Below are 14,846 nucleotides of genomic sequence, written 5' to 3' on the forward strand. Positions count from 1 at the left end.
ACAGACCTTTTTTAAGAGTAAGATATATTTTGTTTGGTCTTGCTAAATTCATTAGGCTGCTTTTGTAAAACATCGGCTTCATTCAAACTCAACAGAAACAAAATCAAACTCTCCAAAACGTCTTGGTTTATCTTTCCACTTCAAGAAATTACAAACTCTGGTTTGGTCGAAATAAATCCTTTATTCATGGCGTAAAGGACTGTGGAGCATAGCAGGTGATGCCAGACAGCAGCTGCAGCCTGGAGAGAAGAAGCTCTGCTGTACGCTGATTTTATAACCTTTACCTTCCTTGACAGTGTGAAAATCTGATGTTTTCACATCACAGATGATGATGGAAGGTATTCAAATGTGAGTCTTACTGGCAAAACATACTCATGTAGGCAGATATAGGAATTTAATTTAGTGCACTGACTTGGGAAAAAGTTAATTAATTAATAATTAATAACTACTATAATAATTAATAATATGGTTTTTTTTCCTAAAAAAAAAGTATAAAACAAATAACATAAAACAGTTGACCAATTTCTTGTCCCAAAAAGTAGAATGTCCTGGAAAATTCTCTTATTTTTTCTTAAGCTGAGAATGAACAACTAAGCGATCTTTCAAAGCTCCGCAAAACAGATAAAGCTGCGACCTGAAATGGCTAAGTTATATGTAAAAATATTAAAAAACAGAGCATTAAAACAAGGCAAAAAATTTAAAATAAACAACAGTAGAAAGAGTTGTAGTCGGAGTTTAAAGGTGATGGAAATCATTTGGTGTGGTATTTTCAAGGTTTTTAAAGTGATTAAGTGTTTGAAACTGCTTTAAATTGTAATTGCATTAATTTCATAATACATGGCTACATTTCGCTTTTTAGATGAAGAAATAAAATAAGTAAGATATGAGCTCAGCCACAGGTTATGTAGGATGCTAAGTCTCAGACAAGTAACATTTTGAATCATTAAACATTGTTTTCCTTCAGTTTGTCACTTTCTGTTTTATTAGAACAATAACATCTGATTTGATAAGAATGATAAAAGCTGGAAAAGCTTGAAAATACAGCTTGAAAATTCCTGAAAAGTGTCATTAAGCGAATTTGACTTTGGGGAAGGTGTAGGAACCTGAGTATTAGTACTAGATAGCATTTTCATCATTCTGTGATCAATTTGTCATAATTTCCAAGCAAGCAAGTAAGAGATAATTTCATCCATAAGTTGGAGCCATAAACTGCACATTTTCGAGATCGGACTTCCAGAGAGAGGAATGGAGCCATCGCTGTTGTTGTACCGGTCAGATCATCACTGAAAATGTCCTGAAGAAAGAAGAAGAGCAAGAAAGTCCTTGGAGATAGAGAAAAGAGTGGTAACCCTGACATGGGTGAAAAAAACGTCCAACACTTAGAAACACTACAGATAATGTGATGATTAGAAAATGATAGTGGTCTGAGGGCTTAGTGGAGCGAAAGAGAAAAGTTTCTTCTTTTTAGATAAGGGATGAGATGGTCACAGTGACACAGACAAAGTTGATCACGTTATGCCCGATCTTTAGTGTAACAGATTAATAACAAATAATCAGTTGTGTGAGAAAATAGCTGATTAAAAACTAAACAGCATTTTTCATTGTCTTGCACCACCTCCTTTCCTGTTAAACAAGTGCAAGTAATAAAATCGGTCTGTCAGAAGATTAAGATTAAAGAATGTCTGTAGTCTTATTTTGCAGTAATGACTTGCTCAGTATTAGATATTTAATTCCCTGTGGATAGAAATGAGGACGCATAAACAAAATGGAGAGAAAGCACCTGGTAAATCTGCTGTCTACGCCCCGCAGGTCCCAGCACCACCTGCACAGAGGACTCCTGCCACCACCAGGGAGTGTGTCTGCAGCTGTGGGAGGGTTTCTCCTGTGACTGTACCATGACCACCTACGGGGGGCCGTTCTGCAGTGACCGTAAGTGCAGGTGTTTTACTCCTGAATGAGTGGCTGGGAGGGGAAGGTCTGCTTTGGTTTAAATATTCCACTGGTCACTCCAGGGTAAATTATTATAATGAACTGAAACTGAAAATATTTGTAAAATATGAATTCCCTCATAAAGAACGTCAGGCTCGAGTTGGTTTAAAGGCTGTAACGATGAACTACAACAGATTGCACAAAACTGTGCCCCCTCTGAGCCATTCACAGTGGCTGTCTGGGTGACTTGGTGGTAACTGGTTGGCCACGCTGCACATGTTGGAAAAAAACACTGTATCCCCCAAATTTGAACTGTTCAATAATAATAATAATAATAATAATAATAATAATAATAATAATAATAATAATAATAATAATAATTATAATAATAATAATGATAATATAATGATAATAATAATAATAATAATAATAATAATAATAATAATAATAATAATAATAATAATAATAATAATAACAATAAGACAAAGAGCCTTCTTTTATTTGTAAGTGCATTTTATAGTGTGTATAACTCACCTACCTACTTGCTTTTCCCTTATTTTTCTTTTGGACAAGAGTTATTTCTTTTCTTTTTGGATGACTTCTTTACAGAGCCATGAAGAGTGAGTGAAAATATGAAATATATATAAGAGTGAAATTTAGGAGGAAAAAGATATCAGCAGAATTTTGTGTAATTGAAAAATGTCATTTTCTTGCTTTAACCATCTGATGGCCCCTTGGTATTAATTTGTATTAATTGGTTCTTTAGAAAATCTTAAAACATCTAATAATCTGAATTTTAGATCACAAAATGGCCTTAATACAATTTTGACAGTTTTTTGATTGGATTAGGAAGTTATAAGTGTTATATTTAGATTTCCTTATCTTCAGTCTCACTGATAAATGTGTTGTTTGAAAAAAAGGGACTTGATCATGCTGTAACAACCACAAAACTAAATGAACATGGAGCCAACAACCTTTACGGCAAACTGTGCTAACTTCAAGCTCCACCTTCATGTGTGGAGAGGATGAGAAGACTTACATGATTTGAACTGTCAGATTTCATTAAGATATTAATTAATGTTAATAATTTAATAATATATTTATTAACATACTTTTTTGCTAGTATGGACGTGAAATACATTAAATTGCATTCATAATGGTCTTTAAAATGTCTTAAATTTAACTTGTAGAAACCTGCTCATCTACTCTTACAACTACAAACCACACAAAACTGACACTTTGACAACAGTAGGCACACACAGGATGCTCGCTGTGATTGATTGCCCATTTTAAGCAAATTTGTAGAATCTGCAAGTTCATTTTCTCACTGTATGGAAATGAATTAAAACCAATTGCTGCCTTGAAGGTAGGAAATCAATCTAAAGACTCATGGTGTGCTTTGGGAAATGATCAACAGTGATGCAAAGTACAAGCGATTTGTAGTTAATGGATAAAGCAAGCAAAACACTGCTAAAATAGTCCTTTAAAAACAACAATAATAATGCAAATTTAAAGCTGCAAACAGCAATGAATGGGCCCTCGCACTCCCAAGCCAGGGCGTGAGGCAGCCGCAGTCTCATTACCAGATGCCCGCTGATTGTCAAGTTTTTAAATTTTGTTTATGTTTTGAACACTGCATGAAGAAGTTCAGTGATCGCTGTCCATGTGTCCACTGTGTGGCGAGAATCCTTACTAGTTTTACGTTTTGTTACATTACATCAAGTGTAGACCACATTGTGAACATTTCATGTAAATCACATGATGATTGTCACACAGTTTATTTCCTGTTGCTAGTAGGTGATGCAATGGCCATGAAGACAAGGATTCTGATTAAACGTGCAGTTTAAGGCAGGTTGGACAATGTACATTCAAATTACAACAACTTCTTGATTTAAGGTGAAACATCAAAATTTGCTATGCCGCCAGGACAAAGCAGCTCAAGAAAAACTCACAATATATCATCATGGGTGCAGCGAGGCTTTTCTTTTCTTGCTTTCTGCCCGCTGATATTTGTGCATGTAGGTGAACGTGCCACAGGGGCTGCTCTTTAAGGGGCATGATCAATCTATTTAGCCACGCCCATCACCAAACAAACAAATGCAATTCAGTAGGAATAACATTTCCTTACAATAAGGTCCTCATAACAGTCGGTGCTTGGGCCCTCATTATTAATGACTGATCACTCTTCAGTCTTATATAATGGCTTTTCTAGTCTGTCAACAGCAGCTTGCTTTTGTTTGCGTGTTTCTCCGCACTGACAGTGTGTAGTTTGAGTACTATCTTATAGTCAGGACAGAATTTGGTGAAGAAACATGTCTACATGTCTTAGCCCTATATTCGCAAACACTGACATAAACTATTTAATAAGAAAAACTGCATATATTATACATGCATCTGAATACATGGTCATATCCCGTGTTTCTAACTTGAGGAATCAATGGGACACTAATTGCACATGACACACTGTTGGCAGCGCTTTTCAAAAACCTCTAGCCTGATTGCTGCTTCCGCTACAAAGAGCCCTCCATGTCCAAAATAATAGACCCGACTTTTACCAGAAGCTTTTCATACTTATAATAGCAAGAGATTAACATTAAGCTTATTGGTCCAGTGGTCACGGCGAGTTAAGCTTCATTTGCTGCAGAGTCATTTAGAATAACTGCAAGAATTGTGCCTTCTTGGTAATCATTATTGAAATGTGCTGTTATGCAGTATTGTTTTAAGAGAGGACATTACACCCGCAAAGCTCTGTAGGGGGGCTATTTGAGGATAATTTGATGGTAATAGTGAGTGTAAGAAAGCCATGTTTGCAGGAAAAAATATATGACATTTACTGTACAGTATATATGTAAGGAGAATTTAAATATTTTAAGAAAACACCACTCAAGATTGATCATCGTGGGACAATTATTTGGTTGTTTACACTGATTGCAGTAACTAATTAAAGAACTGATGAAGTTAAAACAATTAATAAACTACTTTCTCAAGTAAATGTACAGTACTTAATTAAAGGCACTTCAGTTCGATATCAAAATGCTGCATTCCACCTCCATTTGTTTCAACAAGTTGTCTCATTAATCTGCTTGCTTCCAGCGTTACAAACTTACACACACAGCCTAATGTGCTGGCTGCTGTATCTATTGATCTAACCTGAAAATCAATAGTTTGTCCTCTGTAGTCTTTATCTATTACATCCCGTATTGTCCCAAGACTGTGCAGCCGGATAAAATGTATATTATGTGTTCAGGCTGCTTTTGGCTTTCTAGCTGAGCAGGCGGTGTATTGGATGAAACAGGAGAGCAGAGCTGCCCCTGCAGTTCTGTTTGTGTGTGTTATATGATTAATTAATACTATACAAAATGGATCATACAGCATCTTTTATCAGCTGTGTCCCGGTGAGTCTGACAGGTCGCTACTAGCTTAAAAATACATGTGAAGTAATCTGACCATGGAAAAATGATTTTCATCAGCAGATATCAGGATTGAGCTAGGGAAGCAGTTTTGTGTTTGTACGTGTGGTGTTTATTCAGTTTGGGAAACCCCACAATCTCTAGAAAGCATTAACATTGTCTCTGAGGGGGACTGACCTACTTGCTGGAGTAGTAAACTTGGCTTCATTACATAGGAGTTATAATAACATGTTTGATTGTTTCCCAGTTATTAGTCCATACCCATGGAGTGTATAGAAATTGACAGCATGAGAGCTCCCTAAAAGTGAACCCAAAGCATCTCGACCGCCCCTCTGGTGGCTGGCTGCAGTATCGGTCATAAATCCTGCCTGTCCAGTGTTAATAGGAGGGACATGGGCTAGTCTTGCATAGCCAGACCTGCCTCTGCAGCACTTAGTACTGGAGAAAGGTCTGGCTTCACAGATACACATTTTGCTATAAGGGAAACAATGCCCTGCCTTCTTTAAACCGACCACAAATGTCTTGGGCTGTGCCAAGCCCAGGATGCGGCGACGGTGCTGCTGCAAAATAATGTTGAGGCTGAACTCGTTGTAGTGGAACATTTGCACATCGGGAGGTGAACTCTCATATTAAAATGACTACATCACTGCAACAGAAAAGGCAGCTTTATTATTGGCATCCCAGGCACTAACTTGCCATTTTTAGTGTGTAGGTTGCAACTAGGAGGTTGATCCTGTTTTCCAGGGACTTTGATAACTTAGATAGCGGAGACCGTGATGTTGCTTGAAGCAAGTAACCAATGGTAGGACTTACAGTGTGCATCCGATGAGTCAGACCAGAGCCATATTAAAACATCAAAGTGCACATCAAATACATCCAAAAGATGGTATCTTATCACACTGATGTTTATTCTAGTGTTCATTTTCTCTGATCAGTTTGGTTTTAATTAGTTGTATATAAAAATAGGGTCTCTTGCAATGATTGACAGCTGAGCTCTGCTTGTGATTGATCAATTGTGGCTGTGTGGGCCGGAGCTTAAAAGCATAGCTCCAGCACTGGTCACTAGTGCACAGACTCTGGCTTCAAATGATGTCACCAGCACAAGATGGCAATACTTATTATCTGGGATATTTTGGCTTCAGTTTTGTAGACTGGGAGGAAGTTTAGATGCATCGTCCATCCTTCATTTATGCTAAATTTTTCTTTATCATGAAAGCAATTTGCCCCTCAAAATGAATACATTTTGATTATATTCTATAATATTAATATAATATTATTTTGTTGGTAACCTGTTGTATAATTGCAATATTACACTGGAGGGGGAGCTTTACTGTCATTATTATCACTTCAGTGATGCTTAAGGATTTCGGTGTGAGCCCTTTGATCCTGACGGCATCGCTGTTGTACTAATAATGACAGGAAAGCAAACCCTCCTGTGTGATTTTGCTAAAATAAATCCTGGAAATAACATTTCCAATGCATTTCTCAGAGGGAAGACTACAACATATTTTTTTTTAAAAACAAACTGCTACAGCAAAAAACTTTGTATTATATATTGATGGGATTATAAAATTATTATTTGCAAAGACAAGAAATCTTTCAACAGCAGATAAAGAACTGATAAACCCTTTCTGTGGCTGTAACTTGTTGCTCTTCATGTTTGTTCCAATAGAAACTAGCCACATGATTTCAACAGGGTTTTTTAATTTCCTTTTTGACAAAATTACCCTTCGTCATGGATGATTTTAATTGATTTTCAATTCATTATCTGTTACTTTGTCCACTTTTTATCACTAAGAATTGACAATGAGCTTTTATTTTTTTTAGCTTTTTGTTCATGTATTTCCATGTAGATAAAAGCTGTTGTCAGCTGTGGATTGTAGAAGTAAGGCAAGCGAGAAAAAACTGGTCTTTGACCGCTTTTAAAATGGATAAAGATTTCTGTGAAGAGAGATTACACATTTGTGTGCAGTTGATCCACAGGCCACAACGCGAGAACAGTTCCCAACACCTTATAAAAACCATCTTGGAATTTCTGTTCTGTTTCTTTATTTTCTTTAATTGCAGTGAGCTTGATGCACATCACATCATCTAAGCCTGAATTTCAAATGGCTGCCTGAGGCTAAACCTTCATAGCACTCTTTCTAAAAAAGTGTGGCAGGCATGAATGTATGTACAGTCACATTTGGTTGCCAGAGACACGAGATCCGACTATTTGAAGGCTGCTGAATATGGATCTTGTCAATTTGAATGATGTAACAGTATGGTTCCGTCAATATGTGTTTTAAATATCAAATTTTTTGGATGGGAGCTGCCAACAGCAAATATTCCATGTTTAATGCCCCACAAATTCTCTGTGTTCACTAACCAGTTTCCCCTGAAATGTATTCCTGTAACCAGTGTTGGGAGGGTTACTTTTGAAATGTAATAGGTTACAGATTACTAGTTACCCTGTGATTATTTTTCTAACATTTTCTCTAAACCAGGCAATCAAGCTAAAAGATCCTAAATGGTAATTTTTTCATGATTTTGAGGTCTAATTTTATATACACGGCAATTTTTTAGTCATTCAAATTTGGCTGTGTGGTTAAGAACATGTTTCTATGGTGTGAAAGACTCAGATCAAACATTTAGTGTCACTTTAAAGTATCTTTAACTGTAAGATTACTGGCTTGTATGAAAGCAGTGCTTTAAAACAGAGTGATCGCCACCCATGCAGGCACGTAGAGGGGGATTCTATGACATGTTCCTGTATTTACAAGACTACTATGGAGCAATTAACAGCAAAAATAACATTTTCAAGAAAAACACAATTCCACTGCAGCATTTTTTGGTTTTCATCTAGCAGTGTTCAGGGAGGACGCTCAATCACGTGGGTGGTAAATGGCATGGCTGACCGACATCAAAGGTCAAACCAATACATCAGTCCAACGCAGAGGAAATAACAAGCCTCATGCTTCACATTGAGCCATCATCACAATCATTAAAACAAATGGAAAATGTGACAATAATGTGAAAACACAAACAAATATGTAGGCAGGACGATGGTTTTGCAACCATCAGTATTGGTCGGTAAGGCCTGTCTCATCCACAAGCTGCTGCTTTGTTTATCTCACCAACATTAAAGCCTAACAAATAATCCTCCCACCTTTGTCTTCTTCCATGTCTGTGTTCCAGCCCAGAAGGTCAGCCTCCGAGCAGCCAGTATTAATAAGAAAGGAGAGTGGTGTTCTTTGCTGATTTCTGACTGTCTGACTATCATTCAAAACTTTAACCTCATAAAACCCCAAACAAAGTGTGAAAACTTGTCAGACAACTAAGATACCTTATCTGGTTTGTGCCTCCATACATTTATATTCATATACAGAAAGCAATTTACACAGCACGCTACAAACATCTGTGCTAATTACCTCTAGGTCATTGTTTCATCACCAAAGTCACTGAGATACAGTATATAATGATGTTCTGTGCTCAATTTTTAGTGCTTCTTTCTGTAAACATATGGTGAGTGTAATTATTGGTTAACCTCCATAGTTACAGATGATTATTTAGGCACATTCATTACCTGCTTGTGTGTGTGCTTGCAAATGTATATGCGTGAGTGCAACTATGTGACTGTATTTCAAATCAGTGCTAATCCTAAGCAAATACCACACTACTCATGTCACAACATGTATAATTATTTCAATGGACTTCCGTTAAAGGCACACCATGTAGCTATTGCACATCCTATGTCTATTTAATATGCAGGCAGGCTGCAAGAACTCTGCAGGACGAGGCTGACTTTGTAGACTGACGATAACAAGAGATGACAAGTTGATCAGCTGTTAACTGACTGTCAGTTAACTGTCAGTTGTCTGTCAATGTAAGGCTAAGCTCATTATCCTGAAAACAAAAGCCCGCTGCTCTGAAACTGCTCTGATAATACAGACTCTGGAGCTGGGGTTCAGTGACTGCCTGCCAGACTTCATTAGCACATAGCTCAGTTTAACTGTTATAAACATTGTACTCCTTCTGAAAGATCAGTGATGATTTCTTAGAACTCATAATATCATGTGAAACAGGCAACTAAAACAGTTATTCCAGCCTGGAATAGAAATTACAAAGGACATTGCTGCTGTAGCTTTGCTGTCAAAGAGGAGAGTATTTCAATTTAGCGTGTTTACTTAATTTCTGATGGCATATCATGGTCATTTGATGATAAAGTCCAATAAACTTATTGCAGGATTCTTATTTAAGCCCATAAAAACTATGACAACATGACAAATGTATTAGTTCCCATGACATGATCTAAACAATACAGTGTTAAATTGTACAATGGGCAACCACTGATTTTAACTTAAAATGACACAACTGTTACTGCATCTCTTCCTCTAATAATGTCCTCCCACTCCATCCCAAAATATGCAGCCCACACATTAGACAAACATGAAATTCCACCTGACATTGCATTTATTTAACCACAATACTAGCACTCATCAGTTATCTGCAGAGTGAAACCCACCTTTGCCATTAGCAACTCAACGTTTCATTTGTATTCTTTAATTCCCATGCAAGTAGGGCAGACTGTAAATTGAGCCTGTAGCCTGCAGACAGAGTACAGTAACACAGCGGCTGTCTTCTTTTCTGTTTCATGTGTGGCAGTTTGCAAGCACTGTGTCTAGCTTTTATTTTATTTGTGTCAAAAAATACAACAGTTTTCCATCTCCTTAAAAGAGCTGGCTGACGTTTGTGTTATCCAGTATTATCAGAGGACTCTAAACTGTAGGACATAGATACTTTATCTAAACCTGTATGCAGATGAACCACTCAGCTAGAAATATGAGAAAACATTGTTTGATTGTTTATAACCATCACTAATAAATTGTGAATTGATAGTTAATTAATCTTTAGTTAATGCTTATTTTCACTTTCAACAAACAATAAAATTATAACTATGATTACTAATTATTAGTAATGCTATAATTTATTATAATTTATTGTTTTAATATAAAATAATTTGTTTACAAATATTTTATTGAAACAGATAAGAGACACTGACAATTACATTCTAGTGAAATTAGTGAACTAAATAAACTGTTAATTGTTGCACACATTTTAACATTTTTATATGCTATATTAAAGGAGAAATCTGTAATATATCCACTGTACTAAATCATGTAGTGACTATGATATGTCATCAGATATTAATGAAACATGCTAAGTTGAAATACTCACTTCTCTGACAACAACACTACAGCCAGGATGTTATTCTTTAATATTTCTATTCCAACCTGTAACTTGTTTCCTTTGTTTGCTCATTTCAAGTTAAAAAGAGTTCAAATTAATGCTCAATGTTCACCAAGTAAATGTCTGTTCATGGGTCTTAACAAATCATAAATATTCTTTTAGAAGAAGTAAATGTTTATAATTGTTCAATGGAGAAAAATGTTAATGGAGTCTGGCAGGCAGTGAGACAGGCGGTCACTGAACCTGAGTGTGTATTGACAGAGAACTGGACTTTTGTCTTCAAGAAAACCGGCTTAACTTTAATTTAACAGACAACTGACAATTATAAACACCTGATCAGCTTACAGTGTAGGACTCGTCAGCACTTCCTGTTGTCAGATATCCTGAGTTTCCTCAAGTCTAAGGAGGAAGGGGATTTCAACCTTTTTAACATACAGTTTGTGGCTCCAACTCACTATGTGGACAGCAGTACTCATTTTTGAACACGCACTTGTTACATTTTGCTGACCATATAATTTGTGAACCTTTAAGAAATTACATAGAGATATGAACCAGATATTTGTGTCTCTTTGTTGATGTTTAGTTTGTAAACCATCTTCCAACATTTTTGGATGGTATTATCACATTTATATCTTGTGATTCATGATTATAGTACTTTACACACTTATGTACATAACTTAAGTACAGTATGTTATGTACGTGAAACTATAATCCATGTTGGCTCACTGGAAAGGCTCTGCAACACCAAATGGAACGTGACCTTAACTAGTATCGTTTGTAACACCTGAGTTCGCTCTATTTCATATCAGTATGGCTGCCGTGAAAAAGGTCTGTTGTGTATGAGCACAGTGTCAGAAAATGGCAGCATGCTCTGTTGTAAAGTGTGACAAAACAGGAAGCATGAGTGCTCAATCAAATCCAGTTTTTCCATTGACCTTCACTCCAGGTGGAGTCATTCTCGATTATGAGTGTATCCCAAAGGCCACAAGGATAATCCAGGATAGAAGTTCAGACTTTAATCTCGCGCCCCGGGACCGAGGCTCAAGAAAACACAGTGCCGTTCATAACATGGTGACCTACCCGAAATTGACTTGTGAGACACTTCTAAGTGTGGGCCATATAAAGCCAACGGTCTGGACTGTACTTCAGATCAGGCAGACGCGTCTTTAAGAGACTTTAAGCTATATATAATATTCATTTTAAGACTGACATATTCAAAAGATTTGAATTTAAGAAGCCCTTGCTCTCAGTTACATATTAGTCATGTATAGATTTTTTTAATTAAGTGCTTCATTCCTGTGAACTCTCAAATCCCTTAAATGCAGCTGACTTTGCAGAACTTTGCTATAATTAGATGTAGGGATAAGTATATTCCTCATCAATATTGAGTAAGATAAAAATTGAAAAGTGAGTGCACACAAGTTAATGCTCCCATGAACCTTTATTATTATACCATCATGTGACATTTCAGGTGCAAGCCCTTCTTCAGACATGAGACAAATTCAGAGACACATCTTACAAGAACCTCTCTAAGGTGTCATCTGAGGGGTCACTTTTAGATTAGCAGAGTCACCACTAAAATTAAGTAGGTTAGGTTGCATTTTTCTTTTGCCTCTTGATGGTTCTGATGCTCTAGTCGTCGTATTCAAGTTGTTCTGACTAAGCTCTTGGTAGTGTACAAGGTTTTAGACCTGATAGATAGATGTATTTTTTTTTAGGTGCTTGTATACGACATTTACGTCTCCTAGAGTTGGCAGTAGACCATCAGCTGTACTCACCAACCTTGAAACCTCAGAAATAGGAAGGATTTCATTGCAAAGGAGTTTCAGAGATTTTGTTTCCTGCATTTTGGTCACTTATAAAGAATGGAAAAAAAAAAAGCAATGAAAAAAGCAAAATAAGTATACTATCACGGCATTTTTATGTTGAATAATTTTAATTTCACCTTTAATTCGCAGAATAATTCATCCCTCTTTATTCCTTAGTTTTCAGTCATTCATTTAGTGTTTGCCTCTGCCCCTATAAGAAAATTGATGTGACAGATTTTAAAAAATGCATGCCCCTTTTCTTTAAAACCTTCCTTATGAAATGGGAATTCTTCTTAGGAAGTCTGGTTTGATGTAGCTGTGTTGTTGTCCTGGTGGAAACAGTAGACTTTTAGAGTTAACAAGGGCTTGGACAGTGTCAGAAACAGGTTGTGATAATGAAAAGGAAAAAAAGGTACGGAAATTTGTCGGAAACTGGGAGGAATACAGGGGAATTGTGATCCCGGGAGGAAATGGAGAGAGGGCTATGAGAATCGTGAGTCTAATGTGAAAACCGTTGGGTTGGCAAGAAGGCTACCAGCATCCCAAACCAAAACAAATACACACTTTGTTTACTCAATAAAGTTGGAGGAAGGGATTGCCAACTAAACACACTGCTCACAAAACTCATATTAAAACAGTCAAACTAGACATTGCTGAAACAATATAGATCAAGACTATTTTGCTACATTTCCTGTTTTTAAAAGTTTTCAGAAACATATTTTAGCGTAATATTTAGCGGTAATATAAGAAATACTATGACCAGGCGGCTGCCATTTTGGTTTTGGTTACCAACGAAGATGAACTAAACTCAGATGAAACTGTGAGACTAGGCAGCGCTGATCAATGTTTTCAAAAACATCTTTTAGTGTGTTGTCTAGTTAAAATATGAGATATAATGTGATCAGGCGGACATAAATAAAGCAGAACACATGGTTTTTGTGAAATTTAAAATGTAAATTAAATTTTTAAATTGAAATGTAGATCAGTTTTACAAGTCTGATACCTGATGAATATCATACTTCAATATCGGGCCTTGATATTGATATTGGATCGGATCAGTCCCATCTGTAGAGTTGACACGGGGTCTCCCATAACAGTCATCACAGATGAGTCCTCCTTTGCCTCCTGCACACTCTGCAGGTGCCTCCCCTCCCCTCACCTCACCTCAACCAGAGTATTTCCAACATGTGAGGACAAGTCTGACACACACATCTCCTGTTGTGTGCTATGCTAAAGGGCAAATTCAAACAATGTCCTGACCTGATTCTCAGGACATAGTTTGGAGCTCATATGTGACGTCTTATATAACAGTTTGTGGTAGACTGTCCAGGATGGATGGATAAGTCATGACACCAAAGCCGATTCTCTGTTCAAAACAACACGCATAATTAATACATGCATATGGAAATCTTTCACGTTCAAACACCATTTTACAGACATGTTATGAAGATTTCGCCATCATCTTAGCCACCTGACTGTGTCAACTGCTTTGTTCAGCATAGAGATAGTGTATCCCATAAATGATCATCTCTGCCAAATCTCTGCTCTGTGTGAGTCATATGGATACACTGAGCCCAGCAGTGCTGGCGCAGCTCCCCACGGCTACATTACGGAGACAGAAAAGCTTGAGCATTGTGTAATTGACTAGCAGAGCTTACGAGGTTTCATAAGTGAACCTGTGACTTACAAGAAGCATTGATTTAATCTTTGTAATTCTTTGCCAAAATAAAAATCACGCAGCCTCGTCCTCCAGTCAGACACACCACAGGTCAGTGTCTGACCACTCATGCATTTTTACAGCTTTTTTAGCCTTTTAGGCATGAGTGGAAAACTTTTGACATTTACATAAATGTGAAAAGAAGTCGAGCACCTGAGGGAATAATGCCCCCTTTGACTTATTTTAGCTCCTGTGCCCTTGCAGTTTCTCACATTAAAAATGTCTCTGTTGTCTTATGTGTTGTATTTTAAGGAGTTTTCTCTGACAGGCAATATTATATCATATGAAGACAAACAAAAGTAAGTAACTTAATAACTAATCTTTAATTTCCTATTCATATTTATCGTGACATTAGCAGCTTTCGGAGAAGGGCTATCAGTAATCTGACAGATTCATTTTTCAACCTATTCAGCAGTGTTTGATTAGACATTATGAAAGACTCATAGTGACACTGACTCACACTGTTTACCAAGCTGTTAAGGAATTAATGTAGTTGCATGTTTAAGGAAAACTGATGAGCCTGTAATACCAACTGTGCACATGAGAATTTCAGATGCTGAATAAGAGATTTGAGTTCATATGACCCAATTATTTTTGGATAAATAGCAGTAGTCAGGCTCAAAAATAGAGGAAGGGATTACTGAGATAGCTCGCTTCCACCAGTGCACTAAACTGAAACCATCAAATTTGCTGCTGTTTGTGGCTGGTGTTTATCAGAGCACACTGTAGACGTGTAAACTGTTCAGACACAAA

General features: G+C 36.9%; 1 protein-coding gene across 4 annotated transcripts in view; it reads left to right on the plus strand.

Moving 5' to 3' along the window:
• Window positions 1-14,846, plus strand: part of LOC146318950 (neurexin-2-like) — a 206,038-nt gene that overhangs the window by 114,928 nt on the left and 76,264 nt on the right. For all 4 annotated transcript variants that reach the window (XM_084731185.1, XM_084731182.1, XM_084731184.1 and 1 more), the window contains one exon: window positions 1,810-1,929. In XM_084731185.1, coding sequence (XP_084587311.1) covers window positions 1,810-1,929 — 120 coding nt within the window. The remainder of the gene's footprint in view (window positions 1-1,809; window positions 1,930-14,846) is intronic.

This window comes from Lutjanus erythropterus, chromosome 11 (genome assembly GCF_056507025.1).
Source record: "Lutjanus erythropterus isolate fLutEry1 chromosome 11, fLutEry1.hap2, whole genome shotgun sequence".
NCBI lineage: Eukaryota > Metazoa > Chordata > Actinopteri > Lutjaniformes > Lutjanidae > Lutjanus > Lutjanus erythropterus.